At 29.3% G+C, this 13,447-nt stretch overlaps 1 protein-coding gene across 4 annotated transcripts in view; it reads right to left on the bottom strand.

The window, feature by feature from the left end:
• The window catches only part of Rab5 (RAS oncogene family member Rab5), a 127,776-nt gene that overhangs the window by 20,216 nt on the left and 94,113 nt on the right, over positions 1 to 13,447 (bottom strand). For 3 of the 4 annotated variants that reach the window (XR_012755192.1, XR_012755191.1, XM_075356609.1), the window contains exon 5: positions 9,117 to 9,265. Coding sequence is in view for 2 of the 4 variants with exons in the window: in XM_075356609.1 (XP_075212724.1) it covers positions 9,150 to 9,265 (116 nt within the window). In the remaining 2 variants the exon portion in view is untranslated. Of the gene's footprint in view, positions 1 to 8,307; positions 9,266 to 13,447 lie in introns of those variants that run through there. The other variant, XM_075356608.1, reaches the window with a different exon arrangement.

A 13,447-nucleotide genomic window follows, 5' to 3' on the forward strand; every position in this document is an offset into this window, starting at 1 on the left:
AATGTAATTCCTTGCTTCTGCAACAATTTGCTAATCAATTTGACATTTTCAACATATGATGAAATGAGAAATAATAATTTAAATTTAAATTAGGAGATAGGTTTTCCTAATAAAAAGAGTAAAATGTTCTGAAACTTAAGTTTTTAACATAATTACCAAAGAAAATTAAAAAAAAATAATAAATAATAATAATGAAACTCAGGAAATATTTGAAATGTGATTAACAACCAATAACTTAAGTCATTCAATCAGACAAAAAGATAAAAAAAAACAATATTTCAAATTGAAAAAAAAAATTAATGAACTCTAACAGTGAGTTAAAATTCCTAATTCACTTTAATTACAAATCATGCAAGAATAGAAAAATCCAAAATCTAATTATAAAAAACACATTATCAGATTATAATGCATGCAGTAATTATTTCTTAAAATTTTACATTATAAAAATACTTTATGAAATGTGACCTAAAGCTTACAAATTCTCTAAAAAGAAAAACATAAAAATTTGAATAATCACCAAAGAATATTAATATTTTTAAGCAGCTCTAGACAAAAATTTTTTCTAAAAAATGGTAAATAATGTTGCCTTGCAACAATATTTTTTCATCGCATGTCAAAATCTTACAGACTAAAAATCCTTTGCACAGTTAACATAGTATTGAAGTTTTCTTATTTTAAAAACATATCTTCACCAAAATAAAAAATTGTTAAGAATATTTTATTTATAAATACTACTACTTTTTAAATAAGTAGGCTAATTATGTGAAACATCCAAAATAAACAGGATGTCATTTATATAATAAAAACAAATGTTTGGTTTCAGCTTTATTTATTAATTTAAAGTTGCCAACAGGTATATGATATGAACCATCATCTCTTGTTTTAAACAAAGGACCCTTTCAAACCTAAATAATTGGTGTATTTGTCTTGTGTTTCTGGCTCAAAACTTTTGAAAGATCTACCCACCAAAGCTTCTGAATAAGTTAATATAATTATGAATTAAATGCTTCAGCTGAATTATATATAACTAACCATACTTTCACTCATTATTCCATAAAAATGTTTTACTTGAAAATTGTTTAAATTACTGAGCAAATTTTTAAATATTTAATAAATTAAAATTACATTAATAGAGTTAATAGTCATTTAATCATAATGATATTAACTGTTAATATTATATTTTAGATTAAATGTAATTATTATTGTTTGTTATTTACATTTTATACAGATTAAAGGTATGGTGACATATATTCATCTACATTACTTATAAATAAATAGCTAAATACCCTACCTCTTGTGGCTTCAAAATGTATTTTTCAACAATTGTATTGCTTCAATAATGAAGCAAAATTTTTTTTTCAGTATGTTTTACATTGTGTAGATACATACAGCTGAAGAATATCAATTTACAGTTTAATGAATTGACAGTCTACACCAGTTATTTATAAAAATATCTAAAATGTTACAAGCTATTTTTAAAAGAAAAGTTTTTTTTTCAATTTAACTGCTATTTGTGACATTTTGTAATAGTAATATCTTTTTCTTTTATATACTGTTCCTACAGCAAGCAGTTAATGTAAAAATCTTGAACAAAGATCTTTATGATATTTCCGACATAATAATTTCTTTTTTGATCATCTTCAGGTTATATGGTACAAACTTGGGACCAAGAAAGCGTAAAAAAAAATTTCCAACATATACAAAGAAATGCAATTGAATGGCCAACACACTACCCAGATTGTAACCCAATAAAACACATTTGGGATTGTCCTCATTAGCAAAACTTATTCAGATCGATGTTTAAATATATATGTAGTACTGAGACACCGCAATTGTAACAAAATCCCTTTCCTCATGCCGGAAGGTGGAGTTAGATTTCACCAATGCTAAGTAGGGGATATAAAAGATTTCCACCTTAGAGTTAAGAAAAACTTCAAATTTACTCAATACAACGATGGTTGCATGTGAAAAAAGGATTTCACATTTATAGCATAAGACAAGCCCCATCTTCTTACAATTCCAGCAGCATTTTGGTCATCCCTTGCCGAAAGGGTTGGTCATATCAAAAATTGTTTCAGATAAGAGTCTTACTTAATGTTTAGAGGACAAATGTATGATTTTTTTTCTTCAAAACCTCGTTTTTTCCACCCCCGGGCCAATGATTGGTGACATCAAAAAACTTTTCTAAGTTTTAGGCCCTTATCCAAAAAATAGTAAGAACTTTAAACGAATTCTATATTTTACTTAATAAGAAAGTTATAGACATTTTGTTTTTTTCAAAAAAGCCCCCTCATTTCCACCCCGGTCTGATTTTGCCCATTAATGAATTCGACAAGAGATTTTTGGTAATTATATTTTATGTATCAATTTGAAAGTGATTGGCACAAAATTACAGCAGTTATCGTGTCCACAAGAAAGTAATATATATATATATAAGCTTTTGAACTGACTGTGGTTTTGGGGATGTGTATGTGAAAATATGTTGAAATTTTCCAGGAGTTGAATCATGGTACCCTTTACAATATGTAGCTTTCTTATGAAATCTACCTAAAATGTAACTGTAGACAGACAAGTAGCATGCTAGGGAGATGCACACAGTTGTTTAAGTAAAACAAAAACACCAGCATCTGAAAAGCAGCATAATATAAGGAAGTTTATACAATAATTTTCAATTAAAAATAACTTCTAATAATGAGGTCATCATCATGTAAATATGGAAAATTCTTCCCTACAATAAATTATTATTCATATATCATATGTGAAATAATGTTTGTTTGGCTTTTCAATATTGTTTTTATTAAAAAAAATTGAGTTTTTAATATGTAGCTATTATTTTTTGTATCCACTTCAACTGCTGAGTAATATATAATTAAATAAATGCAGATAATATTTTTATTTATTTGTGTATAAATAAAGAACTAAGTTTAATGAAAAGTATATTTTAAACATTTATGTATAACTGTTATAAAAAATGTAAATAAAATAAACTACATGTAAAGCAAATGAATGACCAAAATTAAACTGGAGTAACTGTCAATCTTAAATGTAAACAGTAATTGAACATAAATACCACTTTTTAATAACATGAGATAAAAATTAAAGTAAAAAATTGCACTTTAAAAAAGATTCTTTATTTCTCTACTTAGGTGCACAATTACAATCTTTTTTTATGTAAGAATCCACAAGAAAACAAAAATTAAAAACCACTAAACTGATTTATCATAGATGAAATCTAAAACTTAAGATTGGGAAATGGAAAGAAGAAACATGTAGATGAATAGTGTAACAATCATTTATTAAATCCTCAATAACTTCTAAATGCTCCACTTTTAAAAAAAAAGAAGTGAACTGACCTCTAAATCTGACACAGACTGTACTTTACAATTTAAGTGAAAATTTTTCCTCAAAAAGATAAAAGACTGTTGTCTGACTAACATTTCTTAAAAAATTCAACTGAGTTAATGTCTAAAATATTAACTGAATGCAAGGAATGATTAGCTTTATTACAAAAATAAATAAATTGTTCAATTATGGAAATAAGCGGGCAAGTAATGATGAGTTAGATTTGGAAACATATTAAACTTGTTGATCGCACAGATTTAACTGTGATTAATAAACAACTATAATTAAAACATAATTTCAAAACTTTTGTTAAGTTTTTATAACTTCCACAAAACAAAATTGAAGTAGTATTTTAAAGTCAAGAGAAATACAAAGGCAAATCTTATTATTCATGTGTAAGTTTGTTAGGTACCAGTAGTAATTGCTAAAATTACCTTCTAACAACTAGCACATAGTTTTTAATATTTTTAGCATAATGAATGAACTATCAATTCAGCGTTTCTCAACCCAATTTTCATCGCGCCTCCCCCCTCATAAAATAATAATGTATTTTGACACTAAAGCTATACTACAACCTTAATTACAAACCTTACAAATTACCAAGAATAAGTAAATTTATTTATATTTAGCAACACCAATCTGCTGCATTGACAAAAGCAGAATCGATGCCTCTCTATTGCTCTCTTACGTCTACCATATCAGACATTCTCACGGCTTCACAATAAGTTCAAATTTGTCTCAAAAATCTGCATGACCTTCTGCGCAAACATGTATAAATGCTGCATCTCGTTCAATTCCAGCCAGTCCCAGTTGAGTCGATCCTTCTATTGCTATTGAATCTATCTGAGTGTATTATAATTTGCAATTCATGGTAGTAGATTTATACAGAATTATGGATAAATTTTTAAGTGGGCGTTAAGTGAGCATTTGATGATAGTGAAGCATCAACATGTACACAAACGAGCGTGGTTCTGAAAATAAAATCAAGAAAATATTCTCAAGAATACTTAAATTTTGCGTTTACCAGTACTGAAGTATATGAAGAAAAGTCCCAGTGTGTAATTTGCTCAAAAATTTTGGCAGCGAACAGCATGAAAACTAATAAACTTAGACATTTGGAAATGCTTCATAGCGAGTACGTTAACAAACCCTGAGAATTCTTTGAATTAAAATTAAAATCATATGAAACGCAAACATCATTTTTTTAAAAAACCTTTGTGAATGATAAATCTTTACTTGCCTCTTACACAGTTTCATATAAAATAACCAGATGTAAAAAGCCTCACACCATTGGTGAAGAGTTTATTTTGCCAGCTGCAATTTGAGATTTTGCCAAACAATTGCAGTCCATACCTCCATCAAATTATATTGTTGCCCTTCAAATTGGACAGCTGAAGATGTACGACATCAGCTTTTTCAGGAAGTTACGTGACAAATTGTTTTCAATTCAGCCTGATAAGGCAATTTATAGCAATAAAAATATTTATTTCATTGCCAATGTTCAATTTTGTGATGATATGCCAATAGTAGTATAATTACTTTTCTGCAAATCAATAGAACTCAAAGCAACAGCACTTGCATTATTTGCAAGTGCTGTTAATGATTTTATAAACAAGGCAAACAGAGAGTGGAAAAATTGTGTCAGAATATGCACCGATAATGCTTGTTCAATGTCTGGAAGATTCCAAAGTATACAAGCACTTGTGAAACAAAAATCTCCACAGGGTTGTCTGGACACATTGCATGATCCACAGAGAAGCTCTGGCTTCCAAAGAAATGAGTCCTGGTCTGAATATTGTGCTAATGATGGTGGTAACTATAGTAAATTATATAAAAATGAGACCCCTAAAATGAAGAATCTTTTCTGCACTTTGTAAAGACATGGGTGCAGTAACATTCAGCACTACTATTTTACTCTAAGGCAAGATGGTTATCATGTGGGAAATTCTTGCAATGTGTTTATGAATTAAGAGATGAAATCGCCAATTTTTTTCTGGAACAGTAAAACCAACCAGTATCCAACAAGTTTCAAGATTGTTTATTTATGATGGAATTGGGCTACTTGGTTGACATATTTGAGAAATTAAATATCTTGAATCTGCAACTCCAGGAAGAAAATACACATATGTTGGATATGAGTGATAAAGTTAATGCTTTTTATAGAAAATTGGAATTGCATAGCAGAAATTTAAAGCAAAAAACCTAGAAATGTGTTACAACTTACAAGGGTGAAGAACAACATATGAAAGTTGCTTTTGTAACCACTGAGAATCATTTAGCCATGCTGGCAAAAACTTTTACAAAGTATTTTCTTGCTGAGGACAACTTGATAAGAAGTTACGAGTGAGATAGGAATCCATTTCAAAATACTCCAAAAGGGCTCTCAACTACCGAAGAAATCCTCATAAACTTCACAACAAGTGGCAAAATCAAAAGACAACTTAGTAATAAATCACTCTTTGAATTTTGGGCAGGGGTGGAATGGTGAGTTTTCTGCACTGAAAACAAGAGAATTTTGTATACTATTATTATTTTCAACATCCTACCTTTGCGAAACTGGATTTTCTGCGGTGGCTGCTTTGAAGACTAAATATATATCTCAGCTAAATGTAGAAAAACTCAAGAGTGTCTATTTTTAATATTAAACCTTCCTTTGACAAAACTTTGCTCTGCAAGACAGGCCCAAGGGAGTCCTAATAATTATTAAACTTGTTTTTAATTTGTATTAATAAATTAATTACTAAATACATTTTGCAGTACTGATACAATCCTATTTGTAAGTATTTTATATCACTGTAAATGTGTATTTTACTATTTATTATGCTAAAATGTATTTTGCTTTGCTTTCCTTTCAGTAAATTAATACATTTTTTAATAATACTTTCTTTTTGATTTGTTCAGGCCCCCCATTTAGCGTTGTCATGCCCCCTACAGAAGTGCGTCCCACCGGTTGAGAAACACTGAGGTAGTTGAATAAATAAATTTATTAACAAATAGGCTTATCGATGAAATCCTCGAAGTATACATTATTTAATTCACAATACACTTATACACAATTTATTTAAGAAAAGAAAAGTAACAAAAATGTATCTACAAGGAATGAATCTTCTTTTAACACTTTAACAGTTTTTATTATTAATGCACAGTTTAATATAGTTTAGTACATACTGTCATGAACTTACAGTAAATTATTTTTCCCATCTACACATGCAAAACCTTTGCTATGTCTACTAAATAATTTTTAACCTTTCTACAGCATATAATATTCCGACGATCACTGTCTTTCTTATTCCACTGCATATGTGCACGTGTACCTGATTGGAGTAGATGCTGATTTCATAGAATACTGCACAAAGTTGTTACAATGTCAAAACAAAAAATTCAACATTTAACCCATTTGTTTACTTTGACAAGGGCTTGTAGTGAATTCATGCATCCCTCTGCTTCTTCAATTGAGTCTACTAATATGTAATCCATCCACTTGCTTTATGAAATTCAAAGCTTCACATTTTAAATGGATAATCATGATTTAAGGTTCAAATTCTGATGCAATATGTCAGATAAAAGGTACAAGTAATATACTATTTGAACTCTTATATTTTGTAACCACATTGATGTAACAGAGCATAAAATTAATTTATTAAAGTTAATAATCTATAAAAGGAAAAGGTTTAATTATTTTCCTCAACTTTTTTTTAAATTCCTACTCATTTTATTCTATCAAAAACATTATTTACTTTTCAGGAAATTATTTCTGAGTAAAATTAATAAGCGAACAGGCTAAAATAATTAACTGAAAAGCAATTTTGAAGTAAGTAAAAGTTGGAATATTAAATCATTGTGACAGTCTATTGGTATGTTCAGAAAAATAAAAAAATCAAGGAATTTTACAATTAAAAAAGCAAAAAAATGCATACCTGTCTGTCTTCTTTTACCAAAATTTTAGAAAATACAGTATATTTATAAAAAAAAAATTGAAATTGGGTCCAATGAGATTGACTTTTTCTTGGAAAAAGTAACTGAATTTTCAGACAGTTTTTATTAAAAAAATTTGTAAAAGTGCCAATAAGCAATAAAAAATTACTTTTTTACGAAAAGCAATAAAATAACAATTTGTACTGTACTTGCTTGTCAATATCAAAGAACAGTTTCATATAATTTTTAATTATAGTATTATGGCATACAACAATATAATAATAAAAAAAAGAAAACTATGTTCTATGAAAAACTGCTACAAAAACACTCGGCATGCTATGAATGACATCATTCATCTCACCAAGTAGCTCTATATTTTTATTATTTATTTTTTTTTTTTTACTATTGCAACTTATAGACTTTTTTTTTGTAGGTAATTAAATGTGATAGGGTCAAGTAAAGAAGAGAGAAAGAGAGAAAGAAAGAGAGAAAGAAAGAGAGAAAGAAAGAAAGAAAGAAAGATATATCTTATCACATGCTAAAGATTATTCTGTTCCTTTTAGATTTGTGGATTGGTTTAGAACAGTACTATAAATATATAGCTGATCTAACCGATCGGTTAACTAACAAACCAGGTGCAAAAAATTAATTATTATAAGTGTTATTTCATAAACAATAAGATTAAACACAATACTGCAAGACATCTGAAAGAAAACCTCATTAATACAGGGTCAAATTCAGGCCTGTACATTCCTGATATTTTATCCAAAAGCTGTAAGAAACCCCTCAAGGAAGATGAAAAGTTTCAGTTTGGTTTATCAATCAAAGCTTAACAAACAATAACCAGCATATTAGGAATGCTTTAAAAAGTACTTTAACATTCTACCCACTAATTACACTAAAAAAAAATATATACATCTTTATTAAATATTTTACTGTTAATTTGGTGATGCAAGATGATAATAATTCTCGATAAGGAAAACAGCATTGAGTAAAAGCAACAGGTTATTATTTAGTCAAATAAAAATTCATTCAAGAAGTACAAGTGAATTCAGAACATGAATAAAGTGCTTTATTTATTAGTAGAAATATATTTATTATATTATATAAAAGGAATTATAAATTATAACAAAAAAAGAAAAACAAAAAACAAATAATCGAACAATAAAAATTATTTTTAAATAATTTATTATATATATATATATATATATAATATATTTATAGTTCTATATTTACAAAATTCTTTATTTTCTAGCCAGCAGATTAAAATGACTTTTTAACATGTATAACAATATTTTATTTTACAATAGCCTATATGTGTATATATTTAATATATATATATATATACATAATTTAACACTTTTTTAAACAATCCATAAATACAAATGGAATGTAAAAAATTGGAGGTTTTTCTATAACTGAGAAATCCTTTTAATCCTTCAGCACTGACTTCTATTATGAGTAAGTTTCTTTAAAAAATAAAAATAAAACAAATCAACTGTTTAGCAGCTGTCTCTAGTTGTTATATACATCTGATATTCTTTTTAAAATATTTGTTTTCTTATAATAAACATACATACTGTATACATAATCTATTTTATTATATATATATATATATATATATATAATTTTTATGTATATATATATATGGAATAGTAATATCTTAATTAGTTAATCAACTAAGTAATTTATTATAATTGACACTTAGTTGACGATGATATCTTAGTCCTATAATTAGATGAATAAAAAAATGCATTAATAAATGTATGATTAAATGGGAAAATGAATGGATTTGTGAATGATATAATGAATGAATGAATGAAGTAAATGGAGGAAGATGAACAAACGTACGAACGTACAATATTGGTCATGCCGATGAAATGGCTAGCGGATCACTTGCAGCAACTTCCTGGAGCTTTTGTTGTTCCTTCTGATTCACCAACGAGCCTACGACCTTGCCCACTAGTACCACCACCTGCTGACTGTTCATTCTTTGGAAGCTTCTTTGCTGTAAAAAATAATGTTTTATGAAAAATGTAAATAAAATTAAAAAAAACATAGAAACTTAAATTTCTTTGAAAAAAAAAATCATTAATGTTCTTCACATATAATCGTTTTACTAAAAAATTTAATAAAAACAATATTTTATAAATATAAAATAAATAATAATAAATAAATATAAAACTGAATAAAAAATCAAACAGTGGAACAAAAACATTTTGTTTTTGTTCAATATTACCAATTAAAACAAAATGAGCAAATGAATTTGTATTAGCTTGCTAATACACACTTCAATGCTGGAAATTAAAGTATGTATATATAAATCATATATCTGATAAACTACATCAGCAATTAACAGTAATTAAAATTTCCTCAACAATTTCACCCACAATACCTAATCATGAAGCAGAATCCTGAAAATTAAAGTATGTGAATTAAGGTAAAATAGTAATAGTAAAAGCCAAAGTTCAAACCAATTTAAACCATTTTAACATTTTAAACCAATTTTCATAAATCCTTGTTACCATTATGATGCATATTTTGTATTCTGGTGGTATTTTATGGCTGATGTCTAAAATATAATTATCTTTTCTATGTACTAACTAGTCAATATTTAAAAAATTTTAAGTACTTAAGTAATACTTATGTTTTAAGTAATAAAAAAAGAGTAAATAAGTTTGTAATAAGTAAATTATAAATAAATGAGTCGTCACATCAGCTGTCAAAATGTTAACACTAATTTTAATAAAAAAACTTAAATACTTGATCTAAGTTCTGAATGGCGCCAGCTGCGCTGTTGCCTGCCGCTAGAGTGCCTAGCAGCAGGAAGGCCACCATGACAGTTAGTGTCAACTCAAGCTCCGCAGTGTGCAGACCTATACTTATCTATTGTATAATACAGTCCATATCACGTGTTAAACACAGAACCAACTAAAATAAAAACATTTTGGTCCTCCAGGCCAGATGTGTGATGTTATATATCTAAACAAATGTGTAAGAGTTATAAAAAAGGGACATCTAGTTCTGCAAATTTATATGTGTTGCCTTCGTCGAATTCAAGATGGCGCATGAATTCTTCAAACTTATTTTAAGATTATACTTATACGACTGGATATGTTCATTGCATCTTGGGTATCACGCACTATATATTCTTTTTATATTCATTCTATTTTTTATTTGTAATTACTTTATTTATTTATTATTTACTCATTTATTATTAATTTGTTCCCCTTGGCCATTGTTAATGTTAGGCATTGTTGTGGGGTATTCCTCAATATGCTCTCAGTTAACAAAATTTATATGCCTGCCTTCACATTGTAGTTCAACTTATCTTCATGCGTGAATGATCTATTTCACCTTGATTTTATTATTCTGCATTACAGACATGCATCCCAGTGAAATTTCCAAACTGATACAAACATGATGCATGCACAAGGCATCTATAACTCATGCCCAAAATTTCCTTGAGAAATACAATCCTACTGCACATACCGAGCATGATATTAATGTTAGATTAGGAGCCTTACTAGACTCCTGGAAAAAATATTGTGATGTGCAGTTGCTATTAGAAATTAACTACACAGAATCAAACCATGTGTCTGACATTGAACTAACCGAAGAGCAATTTTTCTCTACCAGAGCGGCCATGGAAAATTCCTCGATGAATGGAGAATGAAAGATGTGACAACTACTCCTGTGGAAAATAAGGCTAATTTACCAATCACACACCCAGCGATCACTTTACCCTTATTTGGTGGCAATTTCAGCCAGTGGGTTCAATTTAAGGATGTGTTTAAGAGCTTAACCGTGCATTGTCCAATATTCAACGCCTGCCTATTTAAACTCTTCCTTAACAAACGAGGCCAAGGAAATCATTGCTAATCTACCTATAACTGCTGATAATTTTCTGTTTGCCTGGGAAATTTATAAGGGATTTAACAAACCCGAATTAATTATTCAAAAAACACATAAACAATTTACTGAATCTTCCACCTGCCTCTAAAGAGTCATATAATAATCTTAGGTAACTTATCAAAAGTATTAGAAGTAATATAAGTGCCATTGAACATTGAAGCAATAAATATTAAGATACCGTTGCATGAATTGCTGTTATCACAAATGATTTTAGCCAATGTAGATATTGCTACATCAAAGGAGTGGGAATATAAAAATTCGGGGCTAAGCTTCCCACTCTAGCAGACTTATTGTTGTTTTTAGAAGGTAGGTTCTTACTACATTATACTCTAATGACATAACTCCTGCCAAACAAGCCTTGAGACCTAAACTCAAGCAAGCCAAAAAAATCGTATTTGGCTGTTGAAGGGTCGTGTATACGTTACAATCATACACATGATTTATTTAAGTGTTCCGAATTTCTGAAATTAAATATTAGTCAAAGAGAAGCATTTATTCGTAAAAACCAGCTATGCTTCAATTGCCTACGTAGCAATCATGTAGCACCAAAATGTAATTCAAAACAATCTTGCCGTAAGTGTGACTTACATCATATGGTTAATTCATAGATTTAAGGATAAAACGACTTTAGAAGATAAGGTGGAAAAGGGATAAACAACAAGGTCAAATTTATACGAATAATGAGGAAAAATCTAGTTACTTTTAAAGGTGCTAATTCAGATGTATTATTATCTACTGCCATTGTCCATGTCATAGACCGTATTGGCCAAACTCATAACTGCAAGGAATTACTTGATAGAACTTCTCAGTCTAACTTTATTACCGAAGCCCTTGTTAATAGGCTAGGATTAGAAAAACATGGAAACAATTTTCCAATCCATGGAATCAATGATGTTGAGGCTACTACTAGTCATTGTGTCACAATAAATATTAACTCTACAGTCACTTCATACAATCGTACGATTAGTTGTTCCGTGCTACCAAGGATTACTGGTAATACGCCACATTCCCTCATTGACACTCATGAGTGGAACATACCTTCTGATATTGAATTAGCGGATCCAACATATAATACTCCAGGCAAAATAGACCTCCTTATAGGAGCTCAGATTTATTTTAATTTACTAATTCCCTGTGAAACAATTAACCAAGTCCGGCCATCCAAAAATTATAAATTCTCATCTAGGGTGGATTCTGTTGGGCACGATGCCAAGCTCGTGTCAAAACCATTCCAAGAATACAAAGGAATTTCACCTTTGTAATGAATGGGGGAGTCAAGGCATACTAATTCCATAATAACTTATCTAATAAAAGCATCAAACATTAGTTGGTAGTGTACTTCTGTGAAGAAAGAAACTGATCACAATGCATTAATTTTAATCTGATTAATCTAGCACCTCTCTACTGCAGTTAAAGCTTAATGCAGCAACTGATGATGTAAAAAAAAAAAAAATGTGCTACAGCTTTAGAAGGGAAACTACTATAATCGGTCCAATTTGAGCATATGCGATTTTCGCTGGATCTTGATGTTTTGACACCTACGGAACCAAAAAAAACCAGATGGAAATTTTACAATGTTAATGTTTGTATGAATGTGCGCGTGCACGTGCAATCAAGGTTGGCCTTTAAATCACCTTATATCTCCAGAACTACTGGACTGATTTTGACCAACTTGGTCAAATTGCTTCTATATATTGGGGCATTGATGCCATTAAATTTTTAACTTAAAAGGTCCAGAGGGGGTGAGGCTGTAGAGCAAGGTCACCCTCAGTACCTCAAGATTTTGCCTAATTAAGGTCATTTTTCTTAAGCACATTTGTTAAAAATTAAAAAATAATATCTGCAAAAAAATATTTTGCAAAATCGCACCCCCACCCCAAAAAATGATCTAAAGTACTGTTATGTTGTGATGTTACAGGTTACGTTGTGAAATTACATTAGTTTAGTTAGTGCTGACCGTTGCTGCTAGTATCACCACACCCGTGTGAAATAAATATGGTGTACGTGTGCGTTTTAGTTAAGACTTACTGAATATAAACGAAAAAATATTATATTTAAATAAATGATAAATATTTTAAATTAAGTTGTTTATGTGTGTGTGCACATGCGCATACTGTAGGCCAAGCATTGGATACAACCCACAGTTGTAGCACTTTGCCAGAATGCGGCTATTAGCCGCATGATGGAAAAGTCCTAACAACTGTATTGTTAGCTTTTTAACAATAAATGATGTCTGTGAAATGACAACTATTTCACAGACATCATTTATTGTTAC

Source organism: Lycorma delicatula, chromosome 2 (assembly GCF_047948215.1).
Source record: "Lycorma delicatula isolate Av1 chromosome 2, ASM4794821v1, whole genome shotgun sequence".
In the NCBI taxonomy this organism is placed as follows: domain Eukaryota; kingdom Metazoa; phylum Arthropoda; class Insecta; order Hemiptera; family Fulgoridae; genus Lycorma; species Lycorma delicatula.